Source organism: Hesperophylax consimilis, chromosome 1, assembly GCF_061612785.1.
Source record: "Hesperophylax consimilis isolate HC1 chromosome 1, BYU_Hcon_1.0, whole genome shotgun sequence".
Taxonomy (NCBI): domain Eukaryota; kingdom Metazoa; phylum Arthropoda; class Insecta; order Trichoptera; family Limnephilidae; genus Hesperophylax; species Hesperophylax consimilis.
In genome coordinates this window covers 45,827,112-45,848,554 of record NC_142836.1, presented here as the reverse complement: position 1 = coordinate 45,848,554, position 21,443 = coordinate 45,827,112, and the positions used below count along the sequence as shown (strand labels likewise).

At 33.4% G+C, this 21,443-nt stretch overlaps 2 protein-coding genes across 2 annotated transcripts in view; both read left to right on the top strand.

Moving 5' to 3' along the window:
- The window catches only part of MTF-1 (Metal response element-binding Transcription Factor-1), a 32,825-nt gene extending 19,354 nt beyond the window's left edge, over positions 1-13,471 (top strand). The window contains exons 5-6 of the mRNA XM_089634676.1: positions 5,435-5,672; positions 6,147-13,471. Of these exons, the coding sequence (XP_089490802.1) occupies positions 5,435-5,672; positions 6,147-8,075 (2,167 nt within the window). The 3' untranslated portion in view covers positions 8,076-13,471. The remainder of the gene's footprint in view (positions 1-5,434; positions 5,673-6,146) is intronic.
- A 539-nt stretch (positions 13,472-14,010) lies between these two features.
- Positions 14,011-20,298, top strand: Polr2F (RNA polymerase II subunit RpII18). Its single transcript, XM_089639404.1, has 4 exons — positions 14,011-14,178; positions 14,429-14,498; positions 15,709-15,800; positions 18,989-20,298. Exons 1-4 carry the CDS (start codon positions 14,150-14,152, stop codon positions 19,197-19,199), a joined length of 402 nt encoding a protein of 133 aa, XP_089495530.1. The 5' UTR covers positions 14,011-14,149; the 3' UTR covers positions 19,200-20,298.
- Positions 20,299-21,443: the final 1,145 nt, after the last annotated feature.

Here is a 21,443-nt window from a genome sequence, read left to right as displayed (position 1 = left end):
AATAAAGTTGTTATCTGGAAATTTATTACTAAAAAAGGAATGACTTTTTTCTTCATTGGATTTTTCATAAATTGATATAATGTAACAGTTAGATGATAAAAACCCATTATTCCTCCAAATATAACCAGTCTAATGTTTCAAAGACATTATTAATGAACTACAGTCTGCAACCTGGCAGGCAACGGACGCGTGTAACTGTACGTTAGTCGCACTAACACGTTGAGACCCGAATACAAAACAGGATAAATAAAAACGTTGCGATGGAGGAAGAAGTTGATCCGCATGACTACATATCCAAAGCTAAGAAAGAAATTGCTGAAATGACCGCATTATTCGATGAATCAAGAATCACAAAAGAAACAAAAATAGAAATCTCGAAAAAAATGAGCTCTATTATGGAAAATATTTCGCATATGGCGATAGACCTAGCAAAACTGAAAGAAAAAAATACAATGCTGAAGGAAATGCTAAAAACTAAAAATGAAAGAGTAACGTACGCGTCAGCAGTAAAAACCAACTATCACCAAGAAGAGATTGAAGAAAAAAACTTTCCAATTATAATAACTTCATTAAATACGAACCAAAATCAAGACCAACTTAAGGAAACAATACAAAATAAAATTAAAATATCTGCTCTGGGCATCGGAGTAAACAGCATGAAAAAAATAACTAACAACAGATTAATTATAACTTGCCCTAAAGAAGAAGATGCAACCAAACTGAAAAATGAAATAAACAAAATATCAAAAAAAGACATTACGGCAGAAGAAATACAAAGAAAAAAACCGTGTGTAATATTCAAAGGAATACAAACAAATTACACAAAAGAAGAATTTTTAACAGACTTAAGACTCCAAAATGATGACATTAAAATAATGACAGATCAAAATCCTGATATATTTCAGGTGAAAGCTATCACCGACAACAAAAGAAATAAGTCCCACAATATAATTGTCGAAACAAATGGAAACATGAGAGATTACCTTATAAGAAAAAAACGTGTCAACTTAGGATTCTTGAGGATATATGTTGAAGACTGCTACCCTTTAACGCAATGCTACCATTGTCTAAGATTTGGCCATACTGCACATAAATGCCTAGATAAAATAAAGGATCCAAGATGTATGCACTGCGCCGGGGACCACCAATACCGGGAATGCAAATCTCTGGACTGCCCCCCCAAATGTGCCAACTGCTGGGATTCTAATCAAAAGAAACAAAAAAAATTCCCTACGGATCACCTACCAAATAGTATAGCATGTAAGTTTATAAATTATATGTTAAAAGTTGCCAAACAAAAAATTGATTACAATGCAGAATAAATTAACTATTTTAATTAAAATCAATAATTTAAATATTCAGCCTGACGGCATAGTGTTAAACAAGCCATTTACAAATCATGAGTCACTGCCGATTGCTTATCAACGGCGGCACTCTTATTTTAAATATATTCAGACGACAATAAACAAAAATAATAATAGAGGTGTTGCAGTACTCATTCTGACGAAATTCATTATTGTTAATATTTTAGATTACCCAATAATTCTTACAAACTGCATTAAAATTGAAACAAATATAAAAATGACATATGTAAACCTACCTTTCAATCATTACTCAAATAAATACTTAGGTATAGTAACCAGAGAGGTTGTAATAAATTATCATATTAATAGCACAGAATTTGAACTAATTATTTTATAAAACATTGCTTTAAGTAATTATCTAGAAGAAGATAATGAAGTAGATTTTTTAAGAACTAACGATCTACAACAGTGGATAAATATTAAAAAAAGTGATGTAGGGGAATTAATTTGTATTCATGTAAATATCAGATCATTATGTAAGAATTGGGATGTTTTGCATGTTTATTTAAGAAATTGTTGGGAGCGTATAGATATTTTAATGATTAGCGAAACAAATATACAAGCTGACCAAATTAATATGTATGAGATTCCGGGCTATTCAAATTACAACTATTGTCGTAATAATAAATCAGGTGGGGGCATATCGCTATATATAAGAAACAGTATGGTATTTAAACAATCACCACTAGAATCAAATTATTTTGAAAATGTTTTTGGTATAATTACTCTTCCAAATAAACAAAGTTTGAGTATATTAGCGATATATCGACCACCGAATCTTAACAAACTATCTTTTATCAGGGAAATTGAATCTATTCTGACGGATTTCATAGGCCTTCGAGACAATGTTTTGTTCTTTGGGGACACTAATATAAACTTGATGAATTTTAATGATCCTGTAGTAAACTCATATGAAAATATTCTTGCAAGCAATTATTTGATCAAATGCATAGACGGTGTGACGCGTGAAGCAATTGTTAGCGGGCGCATAACACAATCATGCATAGATCATATATACGTTAGGTACAGTAACGGGCTTAAAAAAGTGGACTCGCTATCAGCGTGTGTATGCGAGATTTCCATAGCAGATCACTATATGACAGCCGTTAATATTAAATATGATGTGCAAAAAGAACCATTAAAAAACATGAAAAAGATAACAATTTTGTCCCAAAAACATATTGATAATCACATCCGAGAAATACATTGGAATTCTTTACTTAATGAACAAGAAAGTACCTTTTTGTATCATCAAATTAAAAATAATTTCATTAATTTATATGAAAAAAGTACTGTGTCATTTTTTGAAAAACCAACCAAAAGACCACATGCAATCAAAAAATGGATAACTACAGATATTTTAGAGTTAATAAAAAAAAGGGATTTATTGTTTCGAAGATGGAAAAATTCTCCTTGTAATAAAACTTATGAAAATGAATACAGGTACATGCGAAATAATGTCAACAAATTAATTACTAAAAGAAAAAATTGTTATTTTAAAGATAAATTCAAACGTAGTTTCAATAATACTAAGCAAACATGGGATGAAATAAATAAATTGTTGGGAAGAAAAACTAAAAGTAATTGTGATGAAGTCATCTCACGATATGTGTTAAAGAAACAAACGGTGGAGAGTGTAACAAACCAATATGTAAATTATTTCTCAGATAGTATAAGCCAAATGTTGCACAGATGTGATTTTAAGGCATCCAATGTTAATCAAATAGAATTACCTCACAGTATGTATTTACCAAAGGCAACTCTCACTGAGATAAAAAATATTGTTAAGAAGATGAAAAATTCAAAATCCTTGGGAATGGACAACATAAGAATGTACGACATAAAAAGACATATAGATATTTTAGGACCTATTATAACGCACTTAGTTAATAGACTTATTATAGAAGCTGAATTGCCAAATGATCTTAAATGTGCTATTATTAGACCTATATACAAAGGAGGAAAGCACTCAGAAATAGGAAACTATCGACCTATCAGTATAATGCCTGCACTTGAAAAAATTTTTGAAAAATATATTTCCTTAAAATTAAATAAATACTTAGAAAAATTTGACATTATAGACCAAAAACAATATGGCTTTCAAAAGAAAAAAAGCACAGAGCATTTATTACAGGATTTTTCAAATTATATTAATAATGAATTAAACCATAAAAGACATGTTTTAGTACTATTTATAGATAACTCCAAAGCGTTTGATACAATTGACCCACAAAAATTATTAAAAATCTTAGAAGCAATTGGAATTAGAGGTAACCTACTTAATTTGTTTAAAAATTATTTATCTAATAGACATATATGTGTAAAAATATTAGAAAAAATGAGTGGGAGGAAAAAAATCTGTGCTGGAGTCCCGCAGGGGTCGATTTTGGGTCCAACCCTTTATATTATATTTGTATCAATAATGAAAAAATTATTTAAATATGTAAGACACTTTGTATATGCTGACGACACTGCTCTTGTCATATCTGATGAACAATTATCCATTGCGATTAAATATATGCAACATGACTTTACGTCCCTGATAAAATGGTCACATGACGCAGGTCTAATCATTAATACCAAGAAAACTAAATTGATGCACATACGGTCTCCACATGCTTCATTTCAGATCATGCCTAAAATAATTTCACATAACTTTATATGTATTCATCAAAACATTTTACAGCCATGTATGTGTGAAAGTATTGAACTGGTAAATGAATACGTTTATTTGGGGGTGACTGTTGATTGTCATTTCAAATGGGATACACAAATAAACAAAACTTGCAAGCGGCTGAGAGCGATAGTGGGTAGGATATACAAACTGAAATGTTTCGTTCCGGTGAATATTTTAAAAATTATTTACCTATCACTCGCAGAATCAACTTTACGGTATGGTTTAACTACTTGGGGTCACTCTTGTAAAACTAATTTAAACCACCTGCAATCAGTACAAAATTCTATGGTGAAGTTATTAGCCCAAAAACATATTTTTTCACAGAGACGAAACATATCATTGTTGTATCGGAATTTAACAATATTACCGGTGCAGGCCTTATTATGGTACAAAATATTGATTCAACATATATCTGAGTCTGATTATAAAAGAAAAGTGGAACATGAATATAATACAAGGTTTACGAAGAATGAAGGAATGCTTGTTCCAAAATATAATAATAAATACGGACGGCGAACCCTAGAATTTAACGTGCCAAAAATGCTTAACATGTTACCCATTAATATAAAAAATTGCGATTCCACAAATAGATTAAGATATATACTGAAACAATGGTTACTAAATAGAGATAGTTTATATTAATTTATGTGTGTTAATTGTATAGTTATAGTAATAATATTATGTGTGTATGTATGTAATTGATCATTAACATCCTGTTGACAAACTGCTTTATTGAAGTTTAACGGGATTGTAACTTGAAAACCAATAAAAAAAAAGGGCCTCAGCACGGGTAAAGGGCCTCAGCACGGGTAAACAACCCAGTGAGGCCAACATTACTGAATTAAAATATGAAATATTGTAAAATAATGTATCAACAATTGTAATCATTATTAACCTAATTACAAATTAGAAAACAAAATCCTAACAGTTGGGTACAGATAATGGAATTAACTGTCCTATAATATGGGAAGTTATCAGAATCTTTGACACAATAGAGACAGAATAGATAATGATTATTATTAACTGCAGTTCGAAGAATCAGAAAACATTGTAGTGAAGTTGCACCTATTTTACAATAATAATTTTTATTTTTTAATTCTAATTTTATTTGGCAATATTTTACAAAATTAATGTGATATGTAGTATGGAATACTGATATTGTTATTTAGTAGTAGTGGAGTAGTTGGTGGAGACCAAATCTCATACAAGTATGACATTAACACATTATTCATTATGATCATAAGCTTTGGAATCAGATAAGACTAAAAAAATATATTTTAAGTACATGTAAATAAAAGAAATGGTTTTGAATGTGAGGAAGGTTGATGAAAACTAATCCTGTCCAGCATTCTTTACACTTTGTTTTTGTTTTATGTTATCTCTGCAATTTCAGATGTGTTGAGGATGGGTGCGGTAAGGCGTTCACGGCATCGCATCACCTGAAGACCCATTCCCGCACGCATACCGGCGAGCGGCCCTACACCTGCGTAGAGACGCACTGCAGCCGTGCCTTCACCACCCCACACAGCCTCAAGAGCCATCAGCGCACGCATCTCAAGGCCCTCAACGCCAACGGTGACGCTAAGGAACTTCAAACTGATGCTGAGAATGCCACGGAAAGCAAAAACAAAGTCAGTTTTTATTATTCTTTTCTGTATATTTATTGTTACAAAATTTTCACTGAATAGATTTGCATTGGTTGATAAATAATTTGTCTTGACGATGTTAGATGACAGGCTTGCAAAAATAATGTGATTTTGATCAAACTGTTAGTGGGAAAATCAATTGTTTGACTGTAGCAAAAAACTTTTAAAACATCCATTATATGAGAAAGTTTTTTGTATAGTCAACTTATTAACTTCTTGATCACCGATGCCAAATTTTCGTTGTGCGCCCGCTGATTCTATTTTCGTAAGAACTTACTTATTTTTTGCAAAATTATGTTTTTGTAACTTCTTACCAGATGTTTATATATATTTATAAAAATAGTATATAATCTATCATAAGTAGTTTCCCCAGAATAGATTCTCTGAGCATTGATTTTTTAATGGTATTCTTAAAGATATTCGCTGGTGAACAAGAGGTTAATTTCTTACATTTTTCAGGTTTCACTGGTCAAATCTGAAATCATGGAAGATAGAGAAGAAGCTGTCTGTGGAAATCCTACAAATGCCACCATACCAATAGAATCGGCAAATGATGGAAGCCTTTCTCCGATGGACATTTCGAAAAATGATTGGGATCTAATCTTCAACAACATGAGTGACATTAACACCGCTTCTCCTAAATCCTTTAATTCTGCCGATAACCAGCTCAGTATTTCACAAGCTTCTGAATCTAATATTGCCAATACTAAAAATGTTCCTAATATGTTCTATAGTGAAGACATTGATACTAATAACTTATTAACCGATGATAATAATAATGCTAAAGACGTGACTATGGATAGGGTCTTTGATGATGCAGCATTTAATAATAAATTTTCCGAATGTGCGAATGAAGCCATTGAGCTGGCCTTGGCTAACGAAATAGAGCTGCATTCCCCCTGGGTGGATGTCAGCGCTTTGGCTGCTTCCATCACTAATCCCTCGGTCAACGTGCGGGAACAGGAACCACTTAACATCTTTCCCGGGGCCACCTTTGTACCCACCCATATCCAAAGTTACATTGATCTCCACGGGAACACGGCTGAGAACATTATGGATACCATGCCCTCGGATGTGTATTCTTACCTACCCGATGTTAGGATTACCCAAGAAGACAAACCTTCATTTTCTGAGGAGGTCATCGACACCATGGGTACAAATACTTTGGTATTTGACGCTAATGATGATCCTGAGATCAATGATGTGTTTAATTCCAGGAGCACCGAACACAGTGAGATTAACAAGCTTTTTGAAAAAGACAGCAGAATTTCCGAAGCTGTCAATGTGTTTGGAATGGAGAATCTTGAAATTAACGCTGCTAACTCAGTACTGTTCAACACAGACTTGAATCTTGAAGACACATTGCTGTTTGATAATGAGCCTCCGTCCGATATGTATGTTGTACAGACAGAAAATATTTTCAAAGTTGTAACTAAAAGAAATATTTTGCAAGATTTGACAGCCGAGGCCGATATTTGTAAATGCGTCGAGTGCAAATGTGATCCATTGAACATGCAATGCCAGTCCGGCTGTGGTTCTTCATCTTCGGATGAAGAATCAGAAACTGAAAAGACTTTGGAAAAATCTGACAAGTGCAACTGTGTGGATTGTAAATGTGATCCATCGACAATGCAGTGTCAGGCGGGCTGTGGGGGACGTCTTGAAAATGATAGTTCCAACTATCTGGAGTACCACAAGAGACATGCTTCAGCCAAACTTGAAGATTACGGTCTGTTTGCTGAATCGGTCACAATGACTGATACTCCCACTCAAATTGGTGGATGTTGTTCCAATAAACAAATCGCTCCCACATCCGTTGGTGGATGTTGTTCCAATAAACAAATCGCTCCCACCTCCGTTGGTGGATGTTGTTCCAAAAAACAAATTACTCCCACTTCAGTTGGCGGATGTTGCTCTACAATACAAGATCCTGAACCATTATCAAATACAGGCTGTTGTGGTGCTGGTCAAACAGGTCATGTTTCAATCGCGACTGAACCTGTTATTCTAACCGCTCCACCATCCAATAATTCTTGCTGTTGTAGTAAGAAATCTGGTGAGGAGCCCTCCAAGATAACAAATAAAGAGAATCGTTTGGATTGTCACAAGCCGAATGAAAGCTCGGCAGCAGTGGACCCTCTCATAGAGCTGATCAGCACAATCGGAAAAGGCAACAAGAACCCCTGCAGCTGCTCCAGTACCTCGGAGGGCCTGAAGAATGGCTGCTGCATTGTGGTTTGCCTGAAGACGATAGAGAGTCTGCGCCAGCTTATTACTTATGGTTACAATTTGAACAATCTGCTAAATGCACAAACACAGAAATGCTCCGATGACTCCCTTAAATTTGTATCAAAACATGTGGGGTGTAACAATATTACTACAATATGATAAATTTAACACCTTTTGCTGTTAAAGTGGCAAAAAGTACATCTCTTATAAAAGACATTCTTCTAAACCAGTGGTTCCCAGAAGGGCGGCACCGCCCATTTGAGGCTCTGCCAGTATATTTGGCCTTAGTTACGTAGGGGATCTAAGTTTGATTCTTAGTCAACTAAAATTTATATATCTGGACTGGTTTTTGGTTTCAACCCTTCGAACCATTGGCTCTTCATTCTTAAGAAATCAAGTCTACTCTACCTCTAGTGATATCAATGGAGTTTCGTCAGAAAAAAGTAGGAACAATACTCGGAATTTATTGATGAGTATCTTGCTTTAGGTCACATGACTGAATGTGAACCTCCAAAACGCAATGAAATTACTTATTATTTACCACATCACGCTGTATTTAAAGAATCAAGCACAACTACTAAAATTCGTTATTTCCCCTTTTTCATCGACGGGCCATGGGCACTGTAGATGAGATTATAGAATCAAAGGGGCAGACTTGCAAAACAGTTTAGGAATCACTGGTGCCTAACTAACCAAACAATTTGATTTAGAACAACTTTTTACATACCTGCTTTTATGAGATGTTTGGATATTTTTGTTTTGTTTGTGTTAAAAATATATGTATGTTTGAGAGATAATGTATTTACAAAAGTATGGGTGCTTAACTGATATAAATATTTACCAATTTTTATTAAGAATGTATATTATAAGTGTTTTAATACAGATTTTCCTACGACCGTTTCATATTTTTGGAATGTGCATGACTGTACATATACGATATGTATTTCAGTATGCAGTTTGTGGCAATAATAACTATAACATGTTTAATATTTCTAATCATATTTATAAACCCACCTATTAAATTATTAATAACTTACTTATGTGATGTCATTGTGATTACCTTCAGAACAAATAACATTACATGTCATAAATTAATATGTCTGTCAAATATTTGTGTAAAAATCACTGCCATCTATTGAAAGCCATGCTAAATAAATTGGTGCTAATACGGACATTGACTGTCTGGGAAAATTTATAATCTTAGAAATTGGAATGTAATTTCTTAATTTTGTTTTGAATAAAAGTTTTCACAGGTATTTACCCTTTATTATTAGAAATTACTGTTAGAAATGAGGCAACAAGTCACCAGTTATTATTGAAGTGATTGTGTTTATATTGTCTTTGTATGTGTTTGAGTTCTTGTATCCCAGGGCAATTTTTTTTAAATAGGCTTCACACCTTTTGAAAAAAATCAGCAATTTTATATGTTAGTTTTTTTAATGAATTCGTTGTCTTTTGAAAAATCTTTTTTGTTGAAATATATGTAACATCTGTGCATGCATGTTTTAAAAATATTATTTAATATATATTCATATGAATGTAAGTACTTATTTAGGTACATGGAATTACTTTCTTTAAATCGAACAAGTCACAAGGACAGTCGCTTAATTTTACTGAAATTTGCTTCTCTCATTATCCATTTATTTATAAGTCGAAATGCCATAAGTGGAGCATCCAAAACACTAAAATTGTGACCTCTCTCTTTTTTTCATAAATAATACATGTGGCAGAAAGAGATGCTACGAAAAAGCTCTCAGCGGCAAGATAATAATATGAATAAAGGTATACTAGTAGATTTTAATATTTATACAAAAAAAAATTTGTCTGTTGCAGAGGCATAGGCTAGGTTATATAATTAAATTTCACATCCCGTTTTGGTGCCCCCCATAGTCCGGCACCCGTGAAATTTGCCCCCCTGAGCCCCCTAGCTAAGTCTCCAGTCTATTATTAGGCTAGTTTTACACTCAGTTAAATTTACAGCTTTAGGTTTTTTTATAAGTTACTTCTCAAGTGCATTTTCATATTGCTTCCAACGGTAATAAGTTTGAATGTTTAACATGTAAGTGCTCACAGAGACCGCTGGACATGCAAGCTTATTTGCGGTAAGATGACTTCCTGTACGTGTTGCTGCTGTCATAATTTATTCTACTTTGTCAACAAAGGCAACAGGGTCCAAAGAAAGTGTCTGTTGGCTCGAGAGAAATTTTTTCCAGATCTGCCGTTTCGTAAACAATAGAATTAAGAATGTCAGACTATAACAGTTCTTTAATTTTATCTGAATCTTCGACCAATGGTAGTTCTTTAATTTTATCTGACTTTGAATTTGAATACTTTATGTTAGAAACAGAAACACTGAGATTAGAAAGGATTGGACCGCTAATCAAAAAGAAGGATTCTCAGTTTCGGAAAGCTTTTTACCACCTGAAAAATAAATGACAACTCTTCGATTTTCCGAATCAGAAATTTTCTTTCTATTTGCATTCATTTTCATGGTCCTAATTTGGGTTTTATCTAGTGTCATTTTTTATATTGTTTTCGGGGGATAATTACATAAGTACTTATCCTAATCAGATTTTAGATCAAATAATAAAAATACTAGTTTTCCTGAGAAAACATATTTTACAAAAACTTGTTTTCATTTTTAGCATATCGCGTCGGCGTTCAGGTACCATTTCTTGCGATAAGCATCTCAACTTATCAAATTGATTTATAAGCTGTGAGAAGGCTGTGAGTTCGCGTGGACAGGATTAAACCTCATAAAAAGTCACGCAAATTACGACTACTGTAATTTGCTGTAAATAAGTACTACTCTAAGTTGCTGTAAGTAACTTAGAATTTCGTTTACATTGGTAATTTTTCCGTAAGTCACTTACGATGTGTGGAAGTGGGATTTTTCTTGTTTTTTTGTATATAATAGATGCGTATTGCATCTGTAGAAACATTGGCAAAGTAAGGTGTAAAATCTTGTAGAGTTACCACTAATAATGTAATGTCTAATAAAAACGGTTACTCAGCTCTCTGGTGAAAGGTTTAGGCATCATGCACCAAGTAAATAATGATTATTAATTTTTAATTATCATCTAATGTAAGGTAAGTAGAGAGAGTTATCCACCCTGCCGCCTGGGTAGTTGCTACCCCACTGTTCTCGAAGCACAGAAGGTTGAACCATCTCGATTCCTGTAAAGCAGTACATATTAAGTTTGTAAAAAATGTTAAAATGATTCCTTTATGCGGTCAAGCATAGTCATGTGTTCAAGAATATTTTGACCGTTGGTATATTTTTTAAGAAAATGAGGAACCTAACTGTCTTTTCTTCAATTCTTTCTTTATATTTGACATAATCACCTAACTCATCAAACCCAGCTAACATTAAAATACACCTGCATGCACGGCCGTTTCTAGGTATTTTGCAGCCCAAGGTGACTGTCTATTTTTGCCTACTGGTAGAAACGGCCCTGCCCACTCGGAATTCATATTTGTAGCAAATACTCGTTGGCCTGAGAATGACATTTGCTCAGTTGAAAACTTACCACATTTTGAGCATTGAGCTTATATGTATGCATCACTTTTCTCAATAGAAAACTTCCCACATATGCATACGACTCATACCGTGAGCTTATCTGGTAATTTATTTACGTGCATCACTTTCTCAACAGAAAACTTGCCACGCTTCGACTAGTGATCTTATCTGGTAATTTATCTGCAATATGCATCACATTATTAGTAGAAAACTTGCCACATTTTGAGCAGTGAGCCTGTCTTATCAATTTTTTTAAACATAATATGCACTTGGAAGCATTTTAATTATATCTATATGACCCATTGTGATTTCATGAACCATGATAAGTTAGCCAGAGAAGTTGTTTTTCCCACCCCTAGTTTTTTTCCGTCTCTGTGTCTGAATGTATATTATAAAGTGAATATGAAATTCACCTTACTTTGTAGCAAATATTCTTAACCCGTCAGCCTGAGAGCGACACTTTATCAATACAAAAGTTGCCACATTTTGAGCAGTGAGCTTGTCTATCAATTTGTTTATACGTAAATGCACTTGGAAGCATTTTAATTCTATGTAAATGACCGATTGTGATTCCATGAGCCTCGATAAGTTTGCCAGAAAAGTTTTTCCCACCCTGATTTTTCCATCTATGTGTGTGAGCTTATATAATGTGAGTAATTCAAGCCATCCTTTTTGTCAAATGTTTCTGTAATTCATTAGAACTTTTTCTTCAGGTCTTCGTTCAGGACTAATGTTTCTGTGCTACCTATATTTAAGAGACTAATACACATTTTTGTGTTGAGCTTTTTAGTGCCTTCTAACACCTCTTATACTCAGTGTGTATCAGAAGATTGACATTGTTCAGTTATTTAGGGAACAAAATATTAAACATAATGCGACGCTCATCGGAGTATCTTGTCTTTTATTGACTTAAAGACATATTATATAATAATTCATTATTTAAAATTGGTCACAAACGTATAGATTATAGATTTCTTTACAAGTTCTACAATTCTTAATAATGTCATTCTGCTAATTTGTTAAAAAAAAATGTGTGCTTAATTTGTTGTACGTATGTCTCGTTGTTTAGTTGCAATATCAACATTTAAAAAAATTATTAACCCCTTGGGTATTTTGAGATTTTGTCATCAAGTCACTTTAAACAACTTATCAGATTATTGATTTATTTAGAAATATTCCCGGTTGCCTTAAAAAATGTTGATTTATTTAACTGTTTTTTTCTTGTAACTTTAAAAATACCACATTATACGAAACTAAAAAACGTTTAATTACAAAAAATGTAATTCTAAGATTATTGCCACTTCACATTGTTCATTTCAAATAAAAATGATTAGTAAAAATTTCACACACTTAGAGAATACTTTCGCAAACTTGCAAGCAATGGCGTTAATGACTTTAAATATTATACAATTATTTGAAAGCGTGTATATACTTATGACCAAGTGTAAACTTTTGAATGTGAATACAAATTGTTATGTTGTCTCATTCTAACACTGCTTAAATCATAAATCTCATCGTATTAAAAAAGGAGATAGAAAGACTTTTATGAGTCCATCTCAGTTTGTGATGAAAAGGGCACAAAATGACTACTGCTATCGATGTACTGTGTACTAAAAGGCATAAAAATACCACAGGGGTTAATTAACTGCAATGCATTTTGTTTTGTTAGCATTTCACAAAGATAGTTGTACAATAAAGAGCTTTTTTTATATTTTTTATCACCTATTGTATGTATATTTTTATTTATACTTTTATGGTAATCCATTGTGATAATAGATTGACGTAATTGAAGAGTTGATAATTAGTACTTAAAAATATGGATGTTTTTTTTCATAACTAACCACAACATGCCATAATTATTTGTGATATTGTTATAAATTGCCAAATACAAATATTCTGTTGAAATATAATATCTATGAATGTTAAATAAAATTTTATGAAAATGAATGTATATTATGTAACATTATTTCAATCCATATTGCAATGTTATTTTTTTATAATTTTGTTTTATTTTAATGCTTATTAAAAATGCTGATTATTACTACATGTTCCTCACTTTTTTATTACTCCACACATGGTGATTATTACTAAATCTTCCTAATTAATGTGAATAGTAGAAGAAGCCATACGCCCGAGAAAGACATGGCACAATCAAGTGAATCAGATACTTGAGTCGGGACACGTTGGAAGTCAGAACAATAGAAGAGTATGTATTAATGTGAATGAGGCAAGGAGTGTGCCAAGTCCGAGTTGTTTGGCGGTCCATCTTCTGTGCCTACCTCTGTGAGAAATGTCGTGATGGTTAGTTTAAAATTTGATGAATTGTTCAAAGTCTGAAATAACCCGATCAATAAAAGAAAATCAAAAACACCTTTTTGGACGCGAGGTCTACTGTTCACAGAACTACTAATGCAGTTTCGAGTTATTATTTTCATGAATTAAAGATATTTTTAGATTTTATGTGTAGTCTCTTTTATACTACAACATGCCCCGGTTGCTAAAAATGTTTGGGTTGTGACAGGTTGTGACTTGACAACCCTTTCGTTTGACCATAGACAAATTGTGTCAATCTGTCAGAAAAGCGTTTCTTATTTCCTCACGGTCATAACGAATTACGATTTTGCGAAAAGTTAATTATTTAGTTGATTATGATAATTGATATTGTGAATTTTGAAGTCGTTATACCAAGAAATTCATACTTATCTTAATTGTCATGGCTGATGAGGAATATGACGGAGAAGAGTAAGTATTTACATTACCTCTCTTTCATAAAATCCTAGGTTATGTTTTTAACCGCGTCCTTTCAATAACAATATTTTACTCGTGTGGATGACAATATTGTAGAATCTTTCCAATGTTAACTTAATTAAAATTCTACCCACAGTTACCCACGAAAGTACACTTTATAATGTCTTTCGATAAACTTATCAAATTTCTAACAGTCCAAGTGTTGTTTTTGAGTATAATTTTCTAAATAATCCTAAATTTACAGAGGAGGAGGCGGTGGCGATTATGAAGACATTGAGGAAGATGAGAATATTGAAGAAGTCGAGGAACAGGAGGTATTTACCACATCTTTGCTTTGTCTTTTGCAAAACAACTATTTGCTAAAAATTGCGATAAACTTGTATAAACAACACTTGGTTTCAACTTACATATCTAATGGAAACAGCTTTTTAAGTCGGGGGTTTTAGTAAACATGCACTAAATAGGTTTTTAAGTTGTTAGTTTGGGTTATTTTAGTAATGTATGCGTATTTCCTAACCCAACTTTTTGAAATTGAGAAATAATGAAATTTTGGTATAAATAGTTAGTTCATGTAGTAATTAAGTTGAAACCATGTGCTTTTTTTAATTTTTTTTGCATATTAAGCTTGCAGCGGAATTCGACAAGTTTATCAAAATGATAATTGTTTACTTAGCTTTGAAGCCATTATGGTAAATGTAAACGAGATACAAGTTCAGAAGTTTTTTTTTTTGATTAACTGTCTCTTCTGAAGCCAATCACTAGATATTTGAATACATTTTATTAACTTCTTCAATAATGGCAAATTCACTTTGTGGCATTATTTAAATTAATATTTTACTAAATGCTTGCATTAATTATCATCTGCTTTTGTTTTATTATCTTTTCGTCTTAACTGTACTTTAACTGTTTATCCTAATATATGCAATTCAAAACTGCTGCCATGGGTTCAACCACAGTATCCTCGTCAAAAATCTCAAGGAAGATGCTGTGTTTTTACTTATGATGGCATAATAAAAACATGTGAACACCTCAGTGCAGGTTCTCCTAATGAGGTGTTCACTAAACACTACTACTAACCCATACAGATACTGATTATTAACATTTTTTTAAATATACCTGTTACTTATTATGTAAACTGTATGTGAGATTAGAAAAAATGAATAAATAAATAAATTAACTTTATTTTGAATTTCGTGATAGAGAAAATGAACATCTTTATCGTTAATCTGTTACATACCGAAACTGTCTTCATGTTGTGTGTACAGCGATGGTAATTCTCTACCAAGTTGGTTTATTGGAGCTAAAGTTCTTTACGGATATTCATTTAATTAGATCTGGACCAAGATAATCAAGGACCAAAATATTAATCCTAAATGGGTTAATAAATAAATCTCAAATTATGTGTAGTTACCTACCACAAAGAAGCATTTCGCAAGCCACATTTTTTTCTTTATTTGGGAAGTTATATTTGCCATTTCTTGGGAGTATGATGATTTATTTCATAACTGTTATTAATAATTCCAGGAAGACGCTGAGCAGGTGCAGTTCCTTGCACCGGGCCAAGCCGGAGGAGGGGTGGAAAAATCCAAGCGCATTACCACAAAATACATGACCAAGTAAGAACATTCATTCATCGTTTCGCATATAAACATAAACTTTCTAAATATAAACCAGCATTATCATTATATGCATTATGCATTTAAGGATCAAGGACAAAATGAAACAGTTATACTATATATTACTAGCTAACGTGTACTCTCCGTTGCTGGGAGTTATCCTTAGGACATAGACACATTACTAGCTGACGTGTACTCGGCATTGCTGGGAGTTATTCTTAGGACATAGACATATACCGTCCGGGACTTTTCTTAAGGCCTTTTTAAGATATACAGTTCCGTAGTACATTATTTTGATGTATCTCATAAGGTTTAGCCAGCGTTGGCAATTAAGCGCCTGAAGATATTTTTTAAGTTAATTTGAATAAACATATTTTATATGTCGGCAACACGGTATCTAAAGATATCAGAGTCTGGGTGGTTGACTTTGCCCTCACAATTTTATGTAAATATGAATTTTATTTAAAAAGGTCGACAAAATTCCGGACACGCGTGATACAATCCGTTGCATAGTTTAACAAACAGATAGACGCAGAAAGTGACTTTATTTTATACTATTTAGAGATAAGCCATATCTTCCTGAAAACTAAGATAAAATTTAAAATCATCGTCATTTTTACACACTATTTATCTTTTTACTGAATTCCTATTATTGTTAATTGAATACGCGATGTGTGCTGCACTTGTTGAGAGTCATATTTTTGTTTACTTTATTTAATTTTTTTTTATTAACAAGAGTTTCACTGCCTACAAACGATCACACCATTGGTGCGCAGTAATTAATCCATTTATAAATGAAAATGTACTACTGTCACACAACCCATTTAGTATGAATATCTAGAATGCAGTGTAAGATAAATAAATTTTGAATATGTAATGTATTTAAAAACATTTGTGAATTTTCAACCTCTGTGTGATCCTTACCATTCTGCCACTGTTGGTGATGAAGTTGTTAAGCTGCCAAGTTGTTAATGAAATCTTCCAAATTTTTTTTTTTCTGTATGACAGATTACACAGGCCTGCAAATTGACACTTTTTGATAGTTTTTTTCACCGTAATGGGTGAATCGTATGTATTTTGGTGCGCTGAGTCCAAATATGCCCTCAGTTTTTCTCCAGCACGTAGGGATTTTCCGCAAAATGAAAATGAAAGTTATGCAAAACCCGCAGTACATATAGGTAAAAATGCATTTTGAAATGAAAAATAAATATATATTACTAGTGGTTTATTTACATTTTTAAATACAATTAGATAAAAATAATATGTATATACAATAAGGATTTATAATTCTTTATAATATCTACATCTTTTTCCCTCAAAACTCCGTTTTGAGCTTTTCCGTTTGTGTGGGATGTCTGGAAGTTCTTTATGGAGCATCCAACAGTAGTCTCCCATCATATTCACATCCCATCGTCCTTGGTACCTCCGTTCCATTTCTTTGATGTCTTGGTGGAACCTCTCGCCCTGCTCTTCACTTACGGCACCAAGGTTTTCTATGAAATAATTCAAATGTGAGTTCAAAAAGTGAAGTTTCAAGCTCATGGAGCACCCCAAGGTTTTAAAACATTTCAACATTTTATTTACAATTTCTTCATAATCCGGGTCCTTATTGTTCCCCAAAAACTTAGTCACAACTTCTTTAAATAATATCCACGTCTCTTTCTCAGCTTTCATCACCATCACAACTGATTGTCTTTCATTAGTTTCCGAATGTCCGGACCAACAAAAACACCCTTCTTTAACTTTGCCTCAGACAGTCCCGGGAATTTCTTTTCAAGGTACTTGAACGTTTCGCCATCTTTTGGCAATGCCTTGACAAACTGCTTCATCAGTCCAAGCTTGATGTGAAGTGGGGGTAAAAGCACTTTTTTGGGATCAACCAAAGACTCAAAGTGAACATTTTTTTCTCCAACCTTCAAAGTTCTCGTTGGCCACACTTTTTGGCTCGAGTGCTGTGCTTTTGCCCGGCTATCCCACTCACATAGGAAACGGGGGAATTTCGTATAGCCACCTTGTTGTCCAAGCACCATAGAGATGACTTTGAGATCACCACAGATAGGCCATCCAAACTCCTTATATTTCAATTTATCAAGTATAAAAGCCATGTTGTCATACTTTTCTTTTAGATGCACAGAGTGCCCCACGGGTACAGAAGCGTATTTATTGCCGTTGTGTAGCAAAACTGCTTTTAAACTTCTATTTGATGAGTCAATAAAAAACCTCTAATCATCTGACACATGTTGAATGTTAAACATTGACATCAACTTGGGAACATCAGAACAATATACAAGTTCGTCATCTTGGGAATAATATGGCTGAAATTGTTTTTCTCTGCTTCTGTACCAAGAGAATGAAGTTCCAAATCTCAACTAATACTGTTAAATATACTAATTTTTATCATATTTCATAGTTTCTGATATAAAACTATAAAAAGCTGAATAGGAAAAACAACTTTTTTCGGCATATTCATAAATATACGCCTTAAGGTAGGCCTTAAGATAGGCAAAAGAAAAATGCATTTTGCGGAAAATGCTTACGTGCTGGAAAAAAACTGGGGGCATTTCTGAACTCAGCGCACTAAAATACATAAGAATCACCCATTATTTTAAAGAAAGCAATTTGGTCGCAGGCCTGTGTTATTTATCCACTTACAGAACAATATTTTTCGGATTTTATTAATGGCATCCAGTATAAATCCCAATTATACTGGATGCCATTAATAAAATCCTATTATCATTTGAGGCAAACTGGAAAAAATTATCATTTCTTTTTCTAATGTCGGAAAATATTTCCGCATGATAGAAAAAAAAAAAATAAACATGCTTTTATAAAATATGGACGCCCGATCATATATGATCCTATGAAGTTATTTCAAGAGTAATTATAATTACATATGTCCACTGTTTAAGAAATTTCATTCAATAACACCATTCCACTTGTCATGCTATGCTGTGCTAGAACATCTGTTCTGCCGTGTAGTATCTTGAACAAGTCGTTGCGAAGACTACCGCTGAAGAATCATTGAACAAGTTATTAATATTTTAATGCTATCTTGGGCTAATTCATAAAAAAACAAATTGAGGTATTCTGAAAAATTATGATAGTATTTATGAGTTAAGTGATTTTGCCTCATTAGCAGCAAACCTCTGTTTGTTAAACATATTACTCATGATTATATGTATTTTCAGGTATGAAAGAGCCAGAGTCCTGGGAACGAGGGCACTGCAGATAGCAATGTGCGCACCGGTTATGGTGGAATTAGAAGGCGAGACAGATCCTCTGCAAATTGCCATGAAAGAATTGAAACAGAGGAAAATTCCCATCATCATTAGAAGGTACCTGCCCGATCACTCGTATGAAGACTGGAATATAGATGAATTAATTATTATCGATCATTAATGGATCACTAGTGTTTATAATTTTACGTATTAAGTTGGCACTGCAGATATAAAAAAATCTCACAGGGAGATTGAATTTCATTCCATTGATAAGTGAAAGGATTTCCGCCTAAGTTTTTGTTTTAAGGGTACAGTTTTCACATTTAAATACCATGTCTTGTTGTCCTTGTTTCTCACACGTTATTGATGATACTTTGTTATGTAATTATCTCAACATGAATGGATTACCATTACTCTAAGGCGGAATTTACAGTTTTTACAGATGCGATGTAATTCAACTCCCAGTGAGCAACGACATTACAATACATCTAGGCATGTGATTGTCTCACAAAATGTGGCAAGCAATGAACACACCTACATTATCAGTAAATTTTTAATTCGAACACTGTACATGTATGACAAAGATAGACATTCTAATAATATTTGGTGTGAACTCTATAGATCAGGACCGGGCAGCGTTTTCGTATTTAAAAGTTGCGTCGAATAGTACATCCTGGTGTGAATGCGATAATTCTACGCTTACTTGCTTACGCTTAAAACATATATACATAGTTGACATTTGTCACGTAAGAATGGGTCGCGTCTACGACTGGTTCCTGAGTGAAACAGCTCGGCTGTGGAACGATTTGTTGGCCTCTGTGTTTCCTCCCTCCTACAACATGGGCCTCTTCAAGACAAATGTTCACTCCTTCCTTTCCTCAAAAACACCCTCCACACAGCATCCCCAAAGATGACATAGGCTTGTTCTCTTGTGTGGAATTAATGTAAAAAAACTAAATAAATATGTAACGCTATATGAGATGACCTTCTGCCGGTAACTTTAACACTTTCTCTAATGGAGCTTAAAATCTACAGGAAACTAACTAAATATTATATTATTTCTAATAAGTAATTTGCATGTATTAAATGCTATTTCTTGACCCTTACTAGTGTTTCCACGCAATTAACAACACTTTCTCATCATACATAAATACTTATAAGGGCGTTTTGGCACTCATGTACACTATTTAGAGATAGCACACAACCTCTCGCAATGCATGACAGTTTAATACTATGCATATAGAAATCGAAAGATCTTTCGCTTGCGACTTTTGAGATCTCTACATGTCTATAGTTTGTAATGTAATTGCCTGTGAGTGGATTCTGTCAGCTGTGTTTGCAATCAAGAAACAGTTTTTATGTAAATAGTTCCATTAGAGTGAACTATTCGGTGCAAAAGTTGACATATGTATGTATAGGTAATATTTATTAAAAAAAAAGTTCTGTTCACATTGACTCTTTGGTTTAATTCTCATTTTCATGATATGTGTAAATTAAACACGAGTTTTGAGGAGACAGAACGAACTGGAACGTTTATTTTAATAACTTTTAAAACCATAGACAAGATAATCATAGACAACAGATCATTTTGATATAAGAAATTAACAATATGAATGAATTATAATTGAATGCGATGCTACAAATCCATTTCCGCAGGGTCCTGCGATGGTCCTTCATCTCTAGAAATATAATCAGATTCTTACAATAAATTTGTTAGGGGAAGGGTTATGAAAATACATAGTATTTCGCCTGGCAAATCTCCCATGTGCTCCGAATGTGTGAAATTGTCACCAATTTTTTTGCTCTAAGAAGATGAGATGTATTTTCACCAATGATAAGCTATTTTTATAAAAAAATATATATGTAAATATAAAAATTAAAATTGGTTTGATTTCTTAATCCACCCACCATCCAATAGCCTTAACCAACACAGCAATATTCTGTATGAAAGCACGTTGGAATATTTGCCTGTTTTTTGGACCTCAGCAAGGCCTTCAATAGAGTTTCTCAACCTTTATTACTCGTGGAACTTGAGAAACGAGGGATTCTGTCAAAGGTCGTACAGATTCTCGACACTTGGCAACTGCAGCAAGAAAACCTTGTAAAATGGAAAGACAGACTGGCTAAACCATTTTACTAAAAAACCTGTGACAGACAGGGAGGATGTATGTCTCCAATACTATTTAACGTATACATAGATTAACTCACTCACAGATTAAACAATGCTGGGGTAGGCTGCCAGTGTGCTAATGATGTGAGTTACGCAGATGACATGATTTTGACAACGCCAACGATAAGCGGGCTACGAATCCTCTTAAAAATATGTGAAGAATTTGCACTAGAAACTAACATGCTGTATAACCAAAAAAAAACAGCACTGTTGGTCATCAGATTTGGTCAGGGTCCGAAAAGCATTCCACCAGCT

Coding starts and splice junctions, on each gene's coding strand:
- Polr2F (XM_089639404.1), top strand. CDS start 14,150: ATGGCTGATGAGGAATATGACGGAGAAGA. Junction 14,499..15,708: donor AAGAAGTCGAGGAACAGGAG/GTATTTACCACA, acceptor TAATAATTCCAG/GAAGACGCTGAGCAGGTGCA. Junction 15,801..18,988: donor ACCACAAAATACATGACCAA/GTAAGAACATTC, acceptor ATGTATTTTCAG/GTATGAAAGAGCCAGAGTCC.